The sequence below is a fragment of the Synchiropus splendidus genome, chromosome 11 (assembly GCF_027744825.2).
Source record: "Synchiropus splendidus isolate RoL2022-P1 chromosome 11, RoL_Sspl_1.0, whole genome shotgun sequence".
Taxonomy (NCBI): Eukaryota; Metazoa; Chordata; class Actinopteri; order Syngnathiformes; family Callionymidae; genus Synchiropus; species Synchiropus splendidus.
In genome coordinates, this window is record NC_071344.1 from 10975694 (window position 1) to 10998959 (window position 23266).

Sequence of the window (23266 nt, forward strand, 5' to 3'; positions counted from 1 at the left end):
GCAATAGAATGAACACAGACCAAAGTTCAATCCACTTGGAGAATCTAAGGATTGTATTGTTCTGTCTTGACAGCAGTGATTCTGGACTCTGCAAAACAAGCTAAACCCAGAACATCATTTCAGGATTTGTCCAGCAGTTTGTGAACTCAAAAGCTCTGAGTCATTGCTTAGGCACCTTTGAGACTCATGGGTTAATGCTGCAAATCTGGGTCATTTTAATGAGAAGTGTGTTGGAATAAACTAGTCTCACAGTTGCCAATGAAAAAGGTATTCAACAGCGCAGAGCGTCAGTTTTTGTTTTTTAAGTGTGAGAATTCTTGCCAAAAGACAGCTAGAGGGAATATTGCGCAATAAATGTTATGTTGTGCCTCCGACGCTTGAGCTGCATGCAATTCAGCAGAACCACAAGCCATTAATTGCTTGAGTTTGTTGGGATAAGTCAGTCGGTTCAGTAAATCCCGGCGGCTCTACTACGGGGGAGTGATCGCGAACGAAGCGATCTGGTAAGACTTTGTCATCTCTTTGATTTAAGCTGCAATATTGATAAATCCTCGCAGACATTTTTCCATCTCCCCTTTTCATTCTCCCTCGCTCTGCCCTTTGTTTTCCCTCCTGAAAAATGTTCACACATATCTTCTCACCTTTAAAAAATAGACGTTGTTTCCCACCTCAGCTCATTATCGGTGCACTTACACGCGTTTGACTGCCTGCCAGTTGGCAATAAGGCTCTTCAGAAACTGAGCTGCAGTAAAACATGTTCATAATTTGTATTGAGTTGTATTCAAAATAATCTTTCAGGACACTGAAAATCAGCTAGCTGGTGTCTTGAAGGAGCTCAGAAGCAGTGGCTGTGAGCGTGGCTGTGCCTTGTTTAATGGTGGGTTCTCTCAACCGCAGCAACAACCCGGCTCACCGTTACTACCTGGCCACCGATCCCGTCTCTGGACAGCTCTATGTGTCCGACACAAACTCCCGAAGGATCTACAGGCCCAAAACATTAACCGGCACCAAGGATCTTCAGTCCAACGCAGAGGTGGTGGCAGGAACTGGGGAGCATTGTCTGCCCTTCGACGAAAACCAGTGTGGCGATGGAGGGAAAGCTCCGGAGGCTTCGCTCACGGGACCAAAAGGTACATCCTTACTTACTTACATACTGTCTTTAAGTCTTTATTTTACATTAGAAAACCTTTTTTTTTTGTCAGCTGTACAAGGGAGATAAAACTACTAAGTACTTCCACAGTACTACTAATAAATTCAATTCCAATTGTCGTGATTGCTTCGGTTGTTAATATTTAATGTGTTTGTAATGGAGGAATAATCATTTTCCTTGCTTGCTTAATGCTTTATAAATGCTCAACATTAAATCGTCATCAAACATTTAAATGTTCTTATCACAGAATTGCAAAAAAAAAAAAAAAACCACAAGTGGACAAGTTGTTGTAGTTGTTGTAGTAAACTCACAAAAAGATGACTCATGATTTATTTAGTAGCATGGTTTGGGTTTTATGCATATGCATATATATATATATATATATATATATATATATATATATACATATATATATATATATATATATAATTTTTTTTTATGCAGCTTGAGCACTTTTGTGTTCAAACTCCTTTCTGAAGGAAAAGTTGGAGCTTAGAGGGATCAAACAATGTGATGTGGAAAATAACAGTTTTGGTGGCACGGTTACTCTGCCGAGTTGATGAGAGCAGCTAATGTGAATGTTCTGCATTAGCCGTTACCTTTTAACGGCGCTTCCAAAGAGTTCTGAGTGAAAGAGGGCGACCCCTAATGATGGAGTGGGTGGAAGCCACGGCCGGAGCAGTCGCAGCAGATGGCTCTGATTTTTCTACCCACTCCTTCCTCGCCTCAGACGCTCGGTGAACTCTGCTCAAATGTGACACGTTTCATCTGTCTAAAAATCGGAAACTGTCAAATAGCGGGCTCCCAAGGATTCGCAGAGGGCTCCCTGAGCTCGTCAATGTTTTAGCAGAAAGCAATCATGTGTGGACCTCGCCACGGGTCAAACACAGCCACTCCGCTCTCACTCAAGCTTCATCAAACCAAGGTCAAAGTGTACAGGCTCATCCACAAACATTTACTAGCGCAGAGATCACAGCAGCGACATGGTTCCCAAGTATGCTGCTTGAACTGCACTTCTGCTGAAGATCAATGGATGACTAGAAAAGGTTGCATCTTGAGAGTGGAGACGTGTCATCGGTGAAGCCAGGGGACCTGGAGGATTTGAGGTTTTATTTTAAAAAGCTTCCACCACGTCTCCACTCACAGCCTCACGGCACTGAGGTTGAGATCATGTGCTGACTCTAGCACCCTGTTAGCTCCACCCATCCCGGCTGTCTTCTAACCAGCCTTCCAGGTCTTCAGACTTTTTGCATCTTCTCTACTCCCTCTTTTTGTCTCCTACCCTCACTCACAGTTTCTTCTCTTTCTCCATCCTGCTGTGTGTCCAACCTTCTGGGCAACTCTTTCACAGATTCTGTGGGTCACACTCTACAACCTTTGTCTTTCCCTTCATTCTCACTTCTCTCACCCCATTATTTTTTCTCTCTCTCAGTCACAATAACACTTCCCTTTCCTTCTTCCAATCTTAGTTTCACCAATAATTTGAGGCAGTAGCACAGGAATGTGTGTTACACTCAGAATAGAGCTCAACAGGTTTGACACGCTCAACGGTTGCTGCTGTTCCTACCAAAACAATGGTTGGATTATCATGGTTTGTGAGCACGGATTTAAAAAAAATCATTCCTTAAAAAAGAAGAAAAAGATTAGTCTGTGTGTATATTTTCACTTAAAAAGAACAGAGACTTTCTTTTCTCCAGTTTTGGACAGAGCATTAAAATAGACGTGTGGGATGAGAGCCGTCGCCCTGCGTGCGTTGTGAGATTGAACTCCCACTCCAGGCTCATCACTGATGTAGACGCGTGTCACCGTAATATATTTTCTCAACCCGGTGACGAACGCCGGCTGTAACTCCTCAGACTTGACTGCAAATTGCCGCTCTGAACCTCCATCACACAGAGAATTTGTCGCCATGGCAACTGCATGTAGTTTCTACCCCATTCAACCCAAAAGTGGCCAAGGCTGCCGATTGTTAATGATTTCTGATGCCACAAAAGAAATCTCTCCCAAATATGTTTTCCCCGCTGCCACCAAGTCGGCTTCCTTTTTTTAGAGCGCAAGTGCATCTATACGGTCTGAATACAGGCTTTCCCACTTCTGCCTGAGAAATTATTTAATAGCAGAAAAGCAGCTGGTGAATAATTGATGGATGTGCTTTTTGCAGTGACCTGAATAATGGGAAGGCAAACTTGACACATGTATCCATCGTGTTCCGACCACTGAGTCATGCCAGCAGCGTCGCTGCATATCTGCCGTGTTGTCTCTTATCACGTCTCTCTCTCATTGTCCCCCTCCCCTCCCTCTCCCACCTGATGTCAACAGGCATCGCCGTGGACAAGAACGGACTGATTTATTTCGTGGACGGCACAACCATCCGTAAGGTGGACCAGAATGGCATCATCTCCACTTTCCTGGGCTCCAACGACTTAACATCGGCCCGACCTCTGACCTGCGATAATAGCATGGACATCAATCAGGTGACTTACACGGCGAAATGCCAGACGGCCATTAACGGCGCCCGGGCGCGTAGAGTGAGCATGTCGCTGCGCCACCTTGTGCCCCCAGAGCTCTATCCTGCTTTTATCTCCCCCACCATTGGTCACAGTCTTATGTAAGTATAGATTACATATGTGGGCCAGCGCAACCACAGCACGAGTAATAATCCTGCCCGCTGAGTCATGCAGCGCTTTAATGGTTCTGCTGAAATATGGATTTAAACAGACAATTAACTCTCCACACTCCGCTGCATCTAAATACTGTCGTTGTACCTTATGCAAGCGTACTGCTTCACTCTGCTGCATGTGACCAACTGTTTTTACATGTGTCAAACTCAAGGCCCGTGGGCCAAATCCAAAATTCCAAAATTCGATCACCTTCAGTGCATGTCCAATAGAGTATATCGTCGCTGACCGTGTTTCAGGTTTCACTACTGGAGAGTCTGTTTTCCAGCTGGTGGAGATTATATTTATCATGGCGCAATGCCAACAGTTAATGTGGGGACCTCAAAATAAAAAGTGATGCAGTCAAAGGTCATTTGATCAAAGGTTGTATCTGAGATGACCGTTGCTGGTGAGGACGGAGACTTTCATGGTAAAAACTCACCATTAGTCCGTTGCCGAAATAGAATGACATTTGTGTTCAGCGCACCACCGTGTTGAAAAGGCCCCTCGTGCGACTGAGTTTAAGGCCCCTGCTGATGATCAGTCAATTTAGGAAGTGAATGTACGAAAACAGTGAGTTCTACATTGGATACTGGAGTATTTAAGATAACGTTAATAGTAATGAAAACAAAGACCAAGAATTGCAGTGCCTGTATGTCGGGGTGATATTAATGATTAGTGTCATGGAATTTAATAATATAAAGCATTCAAATGTGACAAACAAACAAATTGTGCAAGTGTTTTGATCGTAATAATCGGCAGGCGTCCGGAACCAAGCCCAGCTACACCGGGCGAGAAGTGAGGAACAATTTTTCTGCCCATCACTCCACTCATAACTTGTACTCAACAACTACTGTAACAAAAAAAAAAAAAATTAAATCAATTAACTTCTACTGAAGCCTGGTGAGTCGGGCATCAAAAAGGTGACAGTAGCTCTGCCTTCAAAACCATGAAACAGCCCGAGCACAAAAAATAATCGGCATTAGTGACAGTTCAAAGACAGCTTTTGGCCCTCCGACCAAACTTACAAAATCAATTCAATATCAGAATCAGTCTTCAAATGCAAATGGGTCCTTTTGTTGTTAAACATTCACTTGCAAACAGGTTTCAGTATTTAAGTTCATATGATCTAAGTGTATTGATTTTGTATTATCTTTGATAGTCAAAGAGAATTTTTAAAAAGTCTCTTATGGTGCTCAAACACAGATGGACTCGATCTCCCCCGCAGTATTTATTTCTTTTTTACTTTCAAGTTCATTTTTTCCTCCACTCTAAATCTAACGTGGTACATAAAATTCTTGTCTGATCAAAGTAGGATTTAGACTAAGAAACTCCGTACATAAGGATGGACTCACTCATACAATGATATACCTACAGAAACATGAACAATCACTATATCAGAGGTGGGCAATTAAATTTCCCAAGGGGCCGGGTTATATATTGTGACCGTTGAGAAGGGCCGTCAAACACAAAGAGAGGAGGACAAGAGAAAATTGAAAATAAAAATCATGTGTGATTATTAATTTACACTGTAAAAATGCATAGAAACTGTTGGTTTGTTGTGTTTTATTTTATTTAAACCACATTCCATTTAAAGATTGTCAATGTGTCTCATACATTTCAAAATTTACTTACTGACAAGAAATGCTCCTAAAATAGCCACGAGAGAAGATTTAGAAAAAATAATTAAACAAGAAGGTTATGTTTCAGTTACATCATAATAAACAAAAAACAATCCATAAGACAAAATGTCAGAGACAACAACAATGTCAGTTTTATAGTTTTGCTCTGACTCCAGGAGGGCCACATAAATACAGTCAAAGGGCCGCATTTGGCCCCCGGGCCGCACTTTGCCCAGGTCTGCACTATATCATGCTGTACTCTACACGCTTTCATATTGCGGGCACACTCATGCTGGTCACTAGCGATACCATAGCTTGATTTTTAGGTGCACGGCTATATGCAAGCACACAAACTCTCTGAGTCATTCAACAAATTCTGAGTCAGACTAGCACTCTGTCATTTTATCAGACAAGTAAAAACATTGTTCACACTCTTACTCAAGTATCAGCAGATGCACACACAGATGGACAGCCATACAAACGCCCAACAAAACTAAAAACGCGTGCAGACAAACCTGACACCTGAATATTTCACAACCTAAGCACTAATGAAGAAACGCAAACTGCCATTGGGTAAAGACAAGCTCTTTAACATGTACACACACACACACTGCTACACACTGCACACAACTACAACTAAAGTTATACTCTTTTACAGACACATAGTTTTACACACTCACTTTCTCAGAAACAGTCAGTGATGGCACCCACAAACAGACGCACACTTCAGGCTGTTCATTTCGCTGGACTAAGTGCTCTTATTTTTTTATGTCTTATATTTACTAAGTGACTTCATGAGTCCTATTATAACAAGACACGTGAAAATATTGCCGTGGAACAGTTTTAGAGGACAAAGAGAAGAAAAAAAAACCAAAAACAAATGAACTTCAGCAAGGATTTTCTTGTTCTAAACTGAATTAAGAAAGAGCGAGTCGCACGAGAAGAGGTACAATCACATTTATGGACTTTATGGAGTGGAGAAACACATACAGCCGCAGTGAAGAAGAAACAGCTGAAATGAAAATATCGTTTTTTTTTTCCCTCGCTCTGGGCGAAACAAAAGCAGGACATTTTTGCTGCTAAGTGCAGGTGGAGAAAATGAGCTCTGGGTGAGATGTGATTTGGGCAGCAAGTAGCAAGGTGTAGTGTTTATTGTGGAGATGAGTTTTCAGGTCACGGAGGATGATACAGCTGCGAGAGTAATTACTGCGCTTGGGCCGGCGGTTTGATGTGGCTGGAGCAGAAGCAGTGTTCCACGAGAAAGTCCGGATAACGCTTCCACTGCTGGCTCCCACAATAAAATATATCTCTGCGCCAATACTTCATCTTCGCCTTCAACACCCTCCATCCTCCTCACACTCTCATCTCTCACCTGCTCGTCCATAAACCGCCTCTGTGGCCTTCCTCGTCTCCGGCTTGGCAGTTTTGTTACTCCTCTGAAAATCTCTCTTGCACACGTCCAAACCTGCTCAGTGCCTCATCTGTAACTCTCTCCCCAGACCATCTTTTCTCCTGTCTCTCTTAAACTCACCATCTTTGTCTTTAACTACATCTCTTGTCATTCTGTCAGAACCCCTCATAACATCATGACCGCCTGTCTGTCACCAAAATAGCATTCCTATTTCCACCCTCAAGACCTGCTACTGACCCAAGTTAAGCCCTTTGAAACAAACTAATGCTGACAATAACCTTCTGGCTACTTTCAGTTCTTCGGCGTTTGCCACAACAAATTAAAAACGTGGGCCAAAATATCAAACTGGAATCATAACGGCTTGTGTTTGCGCAGCAAATTTGGCAGTTGATGAGTGTGCAGGGGATTCAGGTTCCTTCACCTCCTACACCGGTGATACAATGCTTTTTGACCAATTTACATTTTAATTGGAATTATCCCATTCAAATGGAGATCAGCTTACATGGGGTGAGAAAAACAAGACAACAAACAAAGCACTTCAAACGGTCGGTTGCCGGCAGTGCAGCCGTCAAGGAACCGACAAACATCATCCTATTAAAAGGTCAGATAATAACAACATTATTGGGGAAAACCGAAATGGAAACATTTCAATGTAAACAGAAGAAGCGATCTGAGCGTGTGTCTCTGCGGGTGTGGGTGGGACAGAAGACAACATGAAGACAAAGGATTAAGCTTGTCACTTTTTTTCGCTAATTAACTCAGTCGTTTGGTAGCAGCCAATAAAAGACGGCGTTGGCGCGATGGCAGCGTCCCGAGGCACTGGAGCAGAGAAAACTGGCTCAGTGGAGTTTAACTAGCAGCCGCCTTGAAGGCAGTCGGCTTTAATATTAATGGCCCTGTGGAAAAAGCAACAATTTGGGAGCATTTTGGCAGTTTTAGCGGCAATTTAGTGATATGGAGGCCGAGCCAGACATACGTGGTGTCACAGTCACTCTTCTATCACAACAACATGTTCTTGATGAGCAGAGCAGAGCTCCGTTAATGAAACACGTCTCAGCTCCATTTCGGATGTTTTTCTGCCCATCAATATTTCTGTGAAGACTATGCGACACCAGTCTTCAATACACAATGTCAATGGTTGGAGTTCATAATATAAAAACACCAAATGAAGAGGCATGACTCCATAGCTTTGGTATTTAAATGATACTATAACCTCACAATAGCTAAGGACGCTGCCTGCTGCTGACTAGCATGACTCCACATAAAGAGTTCAGAGTTAAGAATACTTCAGTACAGGCTAAGTGAATGGTTTTGTCCAGGAAGTGAAGTGAAAACCAGCTGCAGAAGAATTCTGACTGTACCACCATTGTCTACAAGGCTAGTGCTGGTTCAAATGGCCGCCCTTCCACCCTTGACAATGGGCTTGTCATTTACAACCATCCAGCTCGCCTTAAACTGTTGAACTTCTTAAGCTAAAAAATACGTATTTTGTTTTCCGTCAAAATGGCCTCGTATCAGATGTAAGTGGACTCTTGTTATTACTGCAGCTTGATGCTTGGAACTTCAGGTCTAAAAGGCATCAGAAAGTGTTGCCAACTCTACATAATCGCCGCGAGACTCATGCAAATGAAGCTCGTGACACACTCACAGGTCATACTTCCCATGCATTACGCATTTCTAGCAGGGTGACTTTACGTGCGATAAATGCACTGTGCAATGAGTTCCGCGAAACGGCAGCAGCACGGTGCCTCCGCCTCGCCATTCCCAAAATGCAGCCACACTTTAGAAGAGCAAGGGCATCTAATGCTGACATTTGTTGACATCATTCTGGTTGCACTAGTAAAGGCAGGCAGGTAGAGGCTGCAAACGCACATTACCCTTGCACAGGGTGTCTGTTAGACACTTCCCCACGAGACAGTTTAATGTCTTAGCAAGAAATATAATCACAGTTTAAGCTTGCAACATCCTGCAGTGTGGGATTTTGTCAGACCTGCAGCAAAATTCTAGCTAACCGACATCTTCTTTCTTTGTCCAGCAGTGGGGAAATGAGACAAATGAATGGTATCCTTAAAGCACTCGCTGCACAATGTTGGTTCTATTGATCTCCCCCAAAGATAGTTGTTCTGTTACACTGGAATGACTCAGAAAAAAACATTACGGCAGCATGCACTCAGCCACAAGTCAACTTGTAAAGCTTTGACAGAAAAACGCTGATGTCACTAAAGGGACTCCTGTTTGTGTATTTAAGTTGTCATTTCTTGATGACTGTTTGTGTAGTTTACTATTCAGACGTTTTGTTGGTCGCTTTTTATGTTTGCCTCGACCTAGGTGCACCTCTCTTGCAAAAACAAAAATCCATATAGGGCCATAACAGGCTGTTCCTAATCTGTAGTACCTGGTTAAATAGTGGCAAAATGTCTCCTGTGACTATACAGAAGGAAGAAAAAGAGGAACAACATTATCAGAATTATCATTCCAAGATTCAAGGATGAGAAATTAAGGCTTTTAAAATCTCATTTTTTTTGGTCCTGCTGTCGTCTTGATGCTTGTTGCTCACTATTTTGACCCAATTTTATAATCGTGTTCCCCAATGGGAAGCCCAGTGCTAAGGTCTCAGCCAGAATTACACAGAGGGAAGGTGTGAAGTGTTCACTCAAGGTTATTGTTGCACCCACACCAGAGTGGAGGGGAGCAACTCGCCACTTCATTTAGCTGAAACATTTCAATTCAAATGCCACATTTAATCTACGCCCAGTAGTTACCTCCGCAAATTTAATCAACGGGGGAGACAGCTTAGCAGAAAGTGACAGTCTCTGCAGCCACTGTTATTTTGTAAATTTATGCATCCACAGAAGTTTAAATAGACATTAACAAATGGATCAAAACAAGAGTTTTAATCCTCCAGCTCAAATGTTCCTTCATCCCTTGTTTATCTTCCAGTTTTCTGAAACGGCATTCTAAATTTGACAATAAAGAGATCCATCCATCTGCAGACGTCTCGATCCAAATGCCTCAAAGGTTTAGAAGGATGACAGGAACATTTGTTTGTATGAAACCGTAGTCAAAAGATTAAAAGAGCTTTTTGTTGCACGCTTACCTTTAATTGCTCAGAGCCAGTGTATCATGACTGGGAGGTAAACATATTTGCGCCCAGCTGAATTCATTAACTTCCTGTTGCAACTTCACTACTGAGGCTTTCCTCCTGTCTGGTAATTATGCAAATGTAGGATGCATGCCAGGGTACTCATGCAAGTATAGATTCTGCACCTGACTGTAGCATTTGAATACAACCAAGCAGCAGTAATGGCTCAGTCTCTATAGAAAGATTATTTAAATGTCGTTTAAAGGTGGTTGGCAATGTTTATTTAAAAGGGCTCTGTTGGGTACTTTATGTTACGATAGAGTAGCAGTGCATCAAAACAACATTTTAAATGCTTGTATTTGTCAACTGATATTTTGTAGATGTTTATGCACGACTACAAAAATGGCCGATGGTCGGGCAATGCTTGCAAATTCCGTTGCAGTTTAAACTGATCAAAAATAATAATCACAAAAGCATTTCGAGTGGCTTGAATGGACCTATTGCTTAATAAAAAGAAAGATGAGAACAAAGGGAGTCAAAATCCAAGCATAGTGCTGCTGCAGTGGTCATGAATTGAAGTACCAAGACAGGTATAGTGTTACGATGATAGTCTTAATTGTTAAAACCATGAATTCCTCCCCATTGAAATTGGATTTCTTTAACTTATCTCTCAAATTCCAAATAAAAATGAGCGGTATGTTGTTTTCCAGGTGATTTTGGAATGGCCCACTGATCTGGCTGTCAGCCCCATGGACAACTCTCTCTACGTCCTGGACAACAACATTGTTCTACGCATCACAGAGAATGGCCAAGTGAGCATCGCAGCAGGACGTCCCACCCACTGTCCGTTAGCTGGGCTGGAGCGCGGCATGGCCGCTGGTCAACGGGCACAGCTTACACCTCTGGAATCGGCAGTTTCCATAGCCATTTCCTTCCATGGCACCATCTACATAGCTGAGACAGATGAGAGAAAGATGAGTCGGATACGGAAGGTGTCTGTGGATGGCGAGATCACACACCTGGCGGGAATTCTGTCTGACTGCGACTGCAAGAATGACGCCAACTGCGATTGTTATCAGACCGGGGATGGCTACGCCAAAGATGCAAGACTGAATGCGCCTTCGTCTTTGGTGGCAAGTCCCGATGGAACTCTCTACATCGCAGACCTGGGCAACATACGAATACGGGCCATTTCCAGAAATGGTCCCACGCTAACGTCCAACAATGGGTATGAAGTGGCATCACCAGATGCACAGGAACTCTACATGTTTGACAACAATGGCACTCACCAGCACACAGCCAGCCTGCTGACTGGCGACTTGAAGTATACGTTCAGCTACAGCACTGACAACGACATCACAGCCATCACGGACAGCAGCGGCAACACCTTGAGAATCCGCAGAGATCCCAACCGGCTGCCAGTGCGCGTAGTTGCTCCGGACAACCAGGTTATCTGGCTAACCATGGGCACCAATGGTGGACTGAAGACGCTCACCGCCCAGGGTCAAGAGCTGGTGCTTCTGACATACCACGGTAACAACGGCTTGCTGGCCACGAAGACCTCAGAGATCGGCTGGACAACTTTCTACGAGTAAGTGACACACGGACCACAGACAGGCTACGATCGTATCGGAACTCTTTAAGATGTGTGGACAATAGCGAGGGTTGATATTCCATATCTACTAAGTCAGACAAGCTAGAATTGTCATGTAATAATCGCAGTAAGGGCTGAATTCAAATATCATGCTGAATACATTTATTTTAGTTAAACTTGGTTTTCCACAAAAGAGCTCTCCTAATTTACCTGTCTAAATCTTTAACTGACTCAGCCTGACACTAATGTTCATAATTGTCTTTATTTGGAAAAAAGCACCGGAGGCCACAAGACTCAGAGGAGATATTTTGGACAGTGTGTGTGTGTGTGTGTGTGTGTACTTAAGAGTTTTGTACACGTTTATGCATGAGCCATCCTCACCTGCAAAGTGCTTTAGGGTGTGAATTTAATTGAATCCTAATTATAAAATGTGCCTAGGTTCAGCATAATAGCCTACTTTGACTGGCAACTTTGACAGAGCCTACTTCACTTTCGGCGTTAAAAACAGTTGTGTACTAGCTTGGCGTAAGTTTAACCTGTCAGAACAGCTGTAGAGGAGTTCGTACATGACAGAAGCCAACATAACAAAGATAAGTTCTGTCCTGTGAAACGAATATCTGGGTCAGGAGGTGACTGGAACTCTCTCGGGTAATGCGCAGTTCAGCCAACCTGCACCTGTTGTGCACCAATCACTAAGACGACTGGTGCTTTGATCCACTTGTTAATGAAGTAGTGGGTTCACTTAGCCGTCGCCTGTGAACCTTGGGCTAGTCTGCGAGGCCAGAAAGGCACAATGCCTGTTTCAGACCTCGACTGAAGTACATGTTGATGTGTCATTCAATAATGTGATGAGCAATTTTAACCTGCCGGGGACACACCTGGACCGGACAGCGGCAGCTGTGAAACCTGAGATCAGTTAGTTTTGAGGGAGAATAATATTTGTTGTGTTGTGATAATGTAATAAGTTGCTATCATGAACAAAAAAGAACAATCCTTGGCTGCCCTTGGCTTGCGTTGTTCATCTATATGTCCAAAGATTGGTTGGTTGTTATCTACCAGAGTGAGGCGCTCAGTTTAGTTTTAAGATGCACTCCTTTATGAGAACGGAAAGAAATTGAAATGATTGTGGAAATATAATAACTAAAGCACCATGTTCCACTCCTACTGTACAGCTTTTCCGTACAACGCTTCCATAATTCAATGTTGATAACGAAAGTGTTGTGAAACAAAACCCATTATTATTTTCACATTTCATTCCACCGTACCAGCAAAACTCCGTGGAGCTGTTGCCTCACTCGGTGACTTTGTTCTCCCCCCAGTGTAATTTGCTGTCACATCCCATGACATGCAGAATGATGTCCTCACAATACCAATGAAAGCTGAGCATTCACCGCCCGTCTGACACATCGATTATCCGAGCGATTGAATTCATTACCAGTTTGCTCTTAAAAATATAAACCTGATTGCAGAGGAGATGTTCGGGATCCAAATCAAATCGTGCTTCGGCCCGTTGACGCCTTCCACTCATTGCAAATTGAATACATCTAAAGAGATGGCGTTTTAATTGCGATGCCAATGGTGTTTCTCAAAACGGCATTTAATTGAATGCACTGTGGCCATGATGCTTTTGTCATTCAATGTTGTTTTTGCCAAACAGCTATGACGGTGAAGGACGGCTAATGAATGTGACGTTCCCCACCGGAATGGTGAACAACTTGTATGCAGACACCTACAGTGCTCTGACAGTAGACATCGAAAGTTCCCTGACGGATGAGGAAATCAGCATCACCACCAACACCTCCAGCATCCGTGCGTTCTACACACTCTCGCAGGGTAAGGCCGCTTTAAACGCCTATTTTCTAAGACGTGATTTGTCATTGTTTTGAGGGGTCATCGGGGGAGTGGTGCGTAATCTTAAGATGTGTATCATTACAGCGAGGAGAGGATGACAGGTGCCAATGTAAACGATTACTCTCTCAGTGTGGGTTTGAGGTGACAGAGAGGCGCATCAACCTTGTATTCTAATACTCCTACTCTCCTGATAACCAGATGGTCCAGCCACCTCTCGGCGTCAAGAGTCATGCTGACTCTTTTCATACACGAGGCATAATCCAGCCTCTGTGTCATTAAGGCTGATATGTAATTCATTTCTAAATGTGCGTGGTGTGAAGATTCATGTTGCATGTCTCCCATTTACCTTTAGTTCACTGAGCACTGTCTGGTTGCTGCTGCGATGGTCTAATTTCTTACCCATGTGACAAACAAAGGTTCTTCTTGTCTATCTTTCTTAACTACCAACAGACCAATGTAAAAGCAGTTTTCAAGTCGGGTTCGACAACTCACTTCGGATCACCTACGCAAACGGGATGGACACCCACTACCAGACAGAGCCACACATCCTGGCCGGTGCTGCCAACCCCACTGTTGCCCGACGCAACATGAGCCTGCCAGGAGAGAGCGGGCAGAACCTGGTGGAGTGGCGCTTCCGCAAGGAACAAGCGAGAGGGAAGGTTATCGTCTTCGGGCGCAAGCTAAGGGTACGTCTCACCAGGTCTCTCGACGCTCTCATTAAAACCGTCACCCTGAGTCCTCCATCAGTATGGAGGATTTATGGTGGTGGTTTACCGTGGTAATGACACCGTATATCTCAGCTGACGCAAAACTTGTGCCGGGGAATTCAGTTTTCCCAGTGCAAGTTCTGGTTGTTTCTAGGTCCATTTTCCATCTTTCCCTGTGAATATGTGCTGGTTAGCTTTTCGGCTTATAGCATGTTGTTTCAAAAGAAACAAAGTTTGTTAAAATTGCAAGCAAAGGAAAAAGGAAATCATACACGGTAAAGATCGCTTCAGTCCGAGTCCCTTTTTACCTTTCTTACTTCCATAATACATACAGAATGTGATATGGCAATTACGGTGGTTTGACATGCCTTGCGCTGGTTGAGCTCATATCCCTCCGATCTCTGTGGAACTCCAAGTAAGCAAGTACAAACCCACCAGGACTCACAGATATTTCCATAATTTGTGAAGTACAAATTGAGATAAAAGCAAGATCTGTGAAAGTTGGTTAGTTCTCTCCTTCCTTTTGGCAGCATTGTTAACAAAATCAGGTTAATGGAAGCACAAGTGTTAGCTCAGTACAGAAATCCCTGATATGTATAAATATATAAATGGGAAAATGTGTAGCTGCTCATTGTTGCTTGAAGTAATCTGACAAGGTCATTTGCAAAAAGTCTTGCTGTGTTTTGCCACTTTCTGAAATACATGTATGTATGTGGGTAGTGTTCATAAATTACTGTAAACATGGAAATTTACCAACATCCTTATAATCAATAATCGCCGGAGGACAAAAACAGAAATGAATTCCGTAGCCAATACATGGCAGCTTGTCTACATGTTCTGACCTGACAGATAGTTCACCAAATGGCACAGATGAACTCCCAACAGAGCGATAGTTCTGAGTAACTCAAACTACATTTCAGTGTCTGTTGATCCTAAAGAACTTTCAGTTCAGCTGTGTGTGAAGTCAGTGCAGTGCATAGTTTCTATTAAAATATAGAAATGTAATTACAATAAAAGCCTGCCAAAATATCCCAGCGGTTGAATTCATGCATTAAATCCACTTCCACTTCCTGACATACAGTAAAAGGTCTCATTTAAATTCTTGTTCTGGTCGGGTCTCTTTGTGTCGCGAGTCCTCTATAAAAGCGACTCCAACGTTCATGATTTAGGATACTGGACGAGGTTGGTTGGGCAGCTATGCCTCAGTCATTTTAGCCTGTGAGGTGGAGATTTAAGTGCACCTGAACAATCGCCAGAGTGTCTCTCAGTTTAATGATCCTCATGAAGCCGACGTAAATCTCTCTCTGACAACGACAGCGGAAAAAGACCTGAACACGAGGACGGCTTTGAAGTCCAAATCAATGGCCTTCCAGACGTTCTCGTGTAGAGGGATTAGCTTCATTATTTTTAAGCGCTTTCCAATAATTATTGGCTAATTGTACCGTTTTTTTATCTTCACGCAGGTAAATGGACGCAACATTCTCTCGGTTGATTATGATCGCACCCTGAGGACGGAGAAGATTTACGACGACCACAGGAAGTTCCTCTTAAAAATTATATACGACACAGCAGGCCACCCGGTGCTGTGGCTGCCCAGCAGCAAGCTGCTGCCGGTGAATGTGAGCAGAACCAGCAGCGGGCTCATCAGCGCCTTGCAGAGAGGTCCAACTACAGAGAGACTGGAGTATGACGGCCAAGGCCGTCTGGTGTCCCGTGTGTTCGCTGATGGGAAGATATGGAGTTACACCTACCTGGAGCAGGTGAGAGATTATAATCACGGAATCTAAATGTATCACCAGCCGCTTGTTAAGTCTGGATCACGTGGTCCTCGGGTGAGTCAGTCGACTGAAGTGGGGAACAACTGAAAACCTTCACTTTCAACTGCTGAAGTCCTGAAGTACAGATGATGCCAAAACAACAATAATTCCAGGTTTTAGCCTGTGCTAAAGGTATTAAATCTCAAATACACTCAAAAAGGCTTCATTTAAAATTCAAAATAAAATGGTCTCTAACTAGGGGAAGCAGCAGGGAGCTCACACACTGTCAGAGTGTCCATCCAATAACCCAAATTCAGTCCACGCGAACATGGAACAAGGGAGCGAGTGCAAATGTAGCTGGGCCTCACGCTCCTCTGAACATTGAATTTAATACTCATATCCAGAGCAAGAATATTAAAAGTGGCACTTTCTTTTCTTTTTTTCTGAGCTCAGTTGGCTGGATACGCTCCAAATGCAATTTCTTAGATACACTACTGGATCTCAATGTACCAGTAAGGAGTGTAGGACTGTTTAACACCTTGCCTTTGATAAAAAAAAAATTGGTGTGTTCGTCCAGAGATCATATTCAGAGCTTAAAAACGTGGCCAGTATGGAACATTCACACTGGCAACATCGCTGCCAACATACTGTACATGTATTGTATCTGTTTCTAAATGGCATCATACATACATCTTCAGCTACCACTGCTAGTACTGTTCAGGGTTGCGGGGACTTTGCTCACAAACTAAAAATAATCCTCAACTTTTCAATATTTATCTACAAACACCAGTTAAAAAAGCAAAATGCCGATGGCTAACTCAAGAGTGCTGCCCACTGACTTGCCCTGCACTTCTTAAATCCAAATACCACTGAGGTTGCCGTCAGTCAAATTTTCCCATGGTTTTGGTTACGTAGACCAATTAAGTTTCTAAGGCAGTAAAATAAAAAAAACAAACATGGCTGTACCATAACAGTAATGTCACATTGACACGAAATGCTGTATCATGTTTTAGGTAGTACGTAATACTACATGCATTACATGTATTACAGTTGTGCTACAGACTGTAGTATTAGTTTTGTGATGCAATATATTGGGCTGTTTAAGAAGTTCCATGGTTATATATTCAAACTATACCGCAGTAGGATTCACCTTATTTTCAGGATTTATATGTGATGTGCATGATTTGCCGAACAAAAGAATATAAAAAGTTACCAAAGGAAAGATAATTACTGTCCTTTGTTATTCAAATATTATCTGGAATGGGAATAATACATGAATCAAATGGCATCTCAACACGGCTGACTGCAACATAACTAAGGAGTAAAACTCAATAGCCAACCAGGTACAGCAGTGGGGGCCACATACACACCACAAGGTCATAAAGAAAATCAAGGGTAGTTACCAATACTGTGAGCCTGTATGCTCTTTCTGAAAAGTACAAAGTTCTCCAGTGATTCCTCAGCGTTCCTTCCTTCGCTGACATCTCATCTTTAAATGATTACTCTTTAAATTTAATGGTCTGCATTGTGGAAACTGCACAAAGACGCCGCACTAAGACCTGGTCCAATGCTTGCGTGACCTGCAGAGACCATGTCAACGCTCTGACAGAAGGAACACGAGGAGCTGAGGGAGCACAGGGAGCCTCAGTGTGTCTGCGGATGACTGGGCATGACATTTTAACAGAGACGCTGGTAAACCTTTGCAAGACAGACTCCACTCCAAACTACATTAACTGGCAGTTAATTAATCTGCTTCTCTGTGCGAGAACACACTTCTGCCTTTTGAAGGGGAAAAAAAAAGGACTAGTTTGGTCCCAGTTCTGGGAGCAGAGCCAATGTGATGAGGCTTTTTTTAAATACTGTCAGGAAACACAGAAGTGATATTTAAGGCATTTGGAGCTCAAAAAATATTGCAGGTTTTGAGCCACACTTAGCTGTTAATGATTGGTTGAAATAAAAATTGCGAGAATCTGAAAGAACGAAATGGACAAATAACAGCTTGCGATGAGTGGTATTCTTACCCAGAATTAAAAAGGAGTTCTTGACATGTATAATTAAATTGTCTAGCATTCACATGAGAAGTTGTATTCCTGCAGAATCAGAAACTGGCTAGCAGATTTACACTGGTATGTGGTTAGGGAGCGGATGGGTGTGACTAAGCAGTTTTAGCTGTTGTGAATAAGTGAATACATGTTAACACTTTTTTTGAGAGTAGTGAGTTGCTCTCTGTTGTCAAACCAAAGTCTGCTTGCCACCAAAATAGAGAAAATGCATTGTTTATTGAAGCATGGAGAGGAGAGGATGGCAGATTAATTTTGGGGTTGGCTTAACATCCAATATTTTACTCCTCATCTTGAATCAATTTCTCATGTTATAGCCGGTGAAAAAACTAGGCACCCAATAGATTGATATGAAATGGTACAGAGATGTTCTAAATAGGTCACGGTTGCAGTTTGTATTTGGTGAAGGTGAAGTAAAATATAAGAGCAACACAACATACCGCCCGCCCGCCAAGGCACCTCCAGTCACAGTCCCCTTGCCTCTTCCTGTATGTAATAGTACTCTGTTTTGTACCCATTACTAATGTAGCATGGATGCTTGTGTTCTCTCCTCAGTCCATGGTTCTCCTGCTCCACAGTCAACGACAGTACATATTTGATTTCGACTCCCTGGACCGCTTGTCTGCCGTCACAATGCCAAGCGTAGCACGTTACACCATGCAAACAGTCCGGTCTGTGGGCTACTACCGTAACCTGTACCACCCTCCAGAGAGCAACGCGTCAGTAGCAGTGGACTACAGTGAAGATGGTCTTCTATTGAGAATAGCACACCTCGGCACTGGACGGAGAATACTCTACAGATACCGGCGTCAGAACAAACTCTCCGAGATCCTTTATGACAGCACCAGAGTCAGCTTCACCTACGATGAAACAGCTGGGGTCCTGAAAACAGTCAACTTGCAAAATGAAGGTTTCATTTGCTCCATACGTTACCGGCAGGTGGGTCCATTAGTGGACCGGCAGATTTTCCGCTTCAGCGAGGACGGAATGGTCAACGCAAGATTCGACTACACCTACGACAACAGCCTACGGGTAACGAGTGTGCAGGGCGTCATCAATGAAACCCCACTTCCCATCGACCTTTACCAGTTTGATGACATCTCGGGCAAAATTGAGCAGTTTGGGAAATTTGGCGTGATTTATTATGACATAAATCAGATCATTTCCACGGCGGTCATGACCTACACCAAGCACTTTGATGCTCATGGACGCATCAAGGAGATCCAATATGAGATATTCCGCTCGCTGATGTATTGGATCACCTTCCAGTACGATGACGTCGGCCGGGTCGTCAAACGTGAGATCAAGATTGGCCCCTTTGCCAACACCACAAAGTACAGCTATGAATACGACGTAGATGGTCAACTCCAGACCGTGTACTTAAATGAAAAGGTGATGTGGCGTTACACATATGACCTGAATGGAAACCTGCACCTGCTGAACGCGGGCAACAGCGCCAGACTCCTTCCTCTGCGCTATGACCTGAGGGACCGCATTACCCGCCTGGGAGACATCCAGTACAGAATGGATGAAGACGGCTTTCTCCGTCAGCGAGGAGCTGAAATCTTTGAGTACAACTCAAAAGGCCTATTAGTCCGGGTCTACAGCAAGAGCAGTGGCTGGACAATCCAGTACCGGTATGATGGTCTTGGTCGCAGAGTCTCCTCCAAAACCAGTTTGGGACAACACCTACAGTACTTCTACGCCGACCTGAGCTACCCCGCCCGGATCACTCACGTGTATAACCACTCCAGCTCTGAGATTACCTCCTTCTACTACGATCTCCAAGGTCACGTATTTGCCATGGAGATCAGCAGCGGTGAGGAATTCTACATCGCCTGTGACAACACTGGCACGCCTTTAGCGGTCTTCACCAGCAACGGCCTTCTTGTAAAACAGCTCCAGTACACGGCATACGGCGAGGTCTACTTTGACTCAAACCCAGACTTTCAGTTGGTGGTGGGGTTTCACGGAGGGCTGTACGACTCCCTCACCAAACTGCTTCACTTTGGAGAGAAAGATTATGATATAATGTCAGGCAGGTGGACAATTCCAGATATATCTGTTTGGAAATCTGTTGGCAAAGAACCGGCGCCTTTTAATCTATACATGTTCCGGAATAATAATCCCATCAGCAAAGTCCACGAGGTCAGAGAGTATGTTGCAGGTGAGACATTTTTTTTAAATCATTCCATTGCCTTACAACAGTGAAATTCATATTCTACTTTTCCAGGTGAATAAGGGTAGATTGCCTACTGAGGGTTGGTAATGAGTTCATGTGTCCATCGAGAATTCTTTTTACAAGTGAAGGTGAAAGCGGTGGTTTCGAGAAGTCCTGCTATTCACAGTAATGGGTGACGGATGATGAACCAGGAAGTCACACTGCCTGTACCTGCTGAGTAACCTTTGATAAGCAGGAAATGATAATAAGTGTCGAGTTGAGGTGTCATACACCAAGAACAGACTGAAGCGTGTCTTCATCATCTTCTGTGTGTGACATTAGATTTATAGGTTTCTAGCTCTTGTGAGCAGAGCAGAGTACGCCAACATTCACTACCATTTCAACCCCAGATCCTTGTTGTATACAGCTGTTTTAATATTTTTTAAAAGTCCATTATTGTGAGGAGTGTCACTTATTTGTTGAGGATTGTGTAATGAACACGATAGATGAGCTGTCGAAGAAGAGAAATAGAGTTCAGGTCGATTTATCTTTGAAGACCATCTGTTCACCTGCCCTCTGTGGTTGTAGAAGCCTGGCACAACAAACGTGGCGTTCTGCATGTGCAGTCCGGAAAGAATTGAAAAACATGTGGATCTATAATCCTCCATTTTGAAATGTGTTTGACAGACGTCAACAGCTGGCTGGTTACCTTCGGCTTCCATCTGCATAACACCATCCCTGGTTTTCCGGTGCCAAAGTTCGACTTGAGCATGCCGTCTTACGAGCTAAGGAAGAGCCAGTTGTGGGATGATCTGCCGGTGGGTTGACATTCATACGTATTAAATTTTTATGCCTCTCCAGCTGCCAGCGGTTGTTAAGCTAAGACAATAGTTTTGTTTATCATCAGTAGTTTGAAGTCTTTTAATGGGATTTCTGTGTAATTTTACAGAATGACCTTTTTAATTGGTCAGATTTGCATAATATTATGCATAAAGAGTCTCCTTTCTGCTATCTTACTGTTAAAATCTGTGACATTTAACAAGTCACTAGCTTCCCATGCATCGCAGAAATGTGGTGCAGGTCCAAAGTCTTGACACAAAACGTGTCGCAGTGAAATTGTCATGGAGGATTTATCAGGCCTTGGCCCCAGAACACAGCTTGAAAACACCATTATCTTAGTCGAGGATGAGCAACTCTTTGAAGCAGAGCAGTAGCTGTTTCTAAATGGCCTGGAGAGTCAGGTTCTGCCATGTTAAGGCGTTAACGTTTCACTGCACTTCTCCTACAGTCTATCTCTGGGGTCCAGCAGGAAGTAACCAGACAAGCGCACTCTCTCCTGTCATTCGAGCGGCTGCCAGAGGTCCATCTGAGAAGAGGTCGCAGAGGTGAAAAGTCTTGGCTGTGGTTCTCAGCGGCAATGTCTCCCATCGGGCGAGCGGTAATGTTCGCAATATACAAAGGCAGCATCCACACTCACACACTCAACGTGGCAAGTGAGGACTGCATCAAGGTTGCGACAATCCTCAACAACGCCTTTTATCTGGAAGACCTTCACTTTACCATAGAAGGACGAGACACGCACTACTTTGTCAAGCCCGGACTTCCGGACGCCGACCTTGCCGCGCTGCACCTCACCAGTGGACACAAAACTCTCGAGAACGGCGTCAACGTGACCGTGTCCCAGTCCACCACAGTCATGGACAGTCGTACTCGCCGCTTCGCTGATGTAGAAATCCGCGCCGGAGCCCTCGCTCTTCACATCCGATACGGATCGACGGTGGACGAGGAGAAAGCGCGAGTTGTGGAGCTAGCACGGCAGCGTGCATTGGCAGGCGCTTGGGCAAGAGAACAGCAGCGGGTGCGAGACGGTGAGGAGGGGGTGCGTCCTTGGACAGAGGGGGAGAAGAGGCAGCTTCTGAGCAGTGGCAAAGTCCTGGGCTATGACGGATACTACGTGCTGTCCATCGAGCAGTACCCGGAACTAGCGGACAGTTCTAACAACATTCACTTTCTTCGGCAAAGTGAAATCGGTAAGAGGTAACAATACGAGAGCTGCATTTTCTGCCAAAGAGACTATTTTTTGGTAGAGACGAAAAAGGACACACAAGCAGCGCTAATCAAGGTTGCTGACATGTACCATGAGTGTTGATGTGCTTTTGTTAACAAAAAAGAGAAAAAAAAAAAACGGGAAAAGAACGAAAACAATAACGGGGTCAAAAGCAATGCTGTGCATTGTGACTCGGGACTACAGAGTAAATGTACAAGTACACCGAGCCTTAACATGGCAATTACAGGTCAATTCCTCTGTAGCACAAGACTCTGAGGCAGAGGAACTGTTGTGTGTTTGGGGACACCGTGAGCCTATTTAGGTGTTTTGTTTTATTTCTCTTTTTGTTCCTATGTTTTACTCAACTTCTGACTGAACAGATAGTACATGAGCAATGGTAATGTTTACATTTTTGCATTTCTGCACTTCTATGGTACAGAGCTCACGTGGAAACCGCAGTGTACTGAGCAAATGTGTGTTTTTAGGATGAAGTCATTCTGATGTTAGCGATATCCTCACCAAACAGCCACTACGTATGCCAGATTTAGCACTGTATACATCCAAATGTCTTTCTTTCTGTATGAGATGCTTTAAAACTAAAAAATAAACAGTTTTCATGTTTAAATATCCAGTATTCATTGTGAGAATAAAGATTGTGAAAGAATGATGAACTCTGTTCGGGGGTGAAAGACACCGACGTGTCTTTGATAGCACAGGGACACCATGTTTTGTAAATTATGAAAGAGTTTTATGGCTTTTTTTGTTTTGTTTTCTATTGAAACTGAATCAATGTCTGTACTAGTCAAACTACCAGTAATTTATGTTGTGTTTCTACATAACAAATAAAGTCCAGCTGATTGATTGATTTAATTGTGATGCATTTTTTTCATGAGAAAAATGACAATATTGTATGCAAGTAGCCAAACTTAATTTAACATTCTGACACTAGGTAGTGAGATGAAATTAGATTTGTTGAAGAGAGAAAGATGGAAGTTGGAGCAATTGGTTCACATTGGGCACATAAGCCAATGAGCACTTCTCACGTGCAGAATGTGAATGTATGTGAAAAACAAGTTGTGGGATCACAACGCAAAGATAAATAATCCCTACCAGCAATTGAACTAGGATCACACAGGTGAAAGCATTAACCTGTTAGCTCATGCCAAA

General features: G+C 43.5%; 1 protein-coding gene across 8 annotated transcripts in view; it reads left to right on the forward strand.

Annotated features, from left to right (window-relative positions):
- The window catches only part of si:dkey-237h12.3 (teneurin-3), a 266708-nt gene extending 243743 nt beyond the window's left edge, over positions 1-22965 (forward strand). For all 8 annotated transcript variants that reach the window (XM_053878277.1, XM_053878279.1, XM_053878278.1 and 5 more), the window contains 9 exons: positions 898-1130; positions 3470-3624; positions 10633-11513; positions 13174-13349; positions 13818-14053; positions 15538-15834; positions 18447-20058; positions 20740-20870; positions 21341-22965. In XM_053878277.1, the coding sequence (XP_053734252.1) occupies positions 898-1130; positions 3470-3624; positions 10633-11513; positions 13174-13349; positions 13818-14053; positions 15538-15834; positions 18447-20058; positions 20740-20870; positions 21341-22093 (4474 nt within the window). In that variant the 3' untranslated portion in view covers positions 22094-22965. The remainder of the gene's footprint in view (positions 1-897; positions 1131-3469; positions 3625-10632; positions 11514-13173; positions 13350-13817; positions 14054-15537; positions 15835-18446; positions 20059-20739; positions 20871-21340) is intronic.
- The last annotated feature ends 301 nt before the right edge of the window (positions 22966-23266 follow it).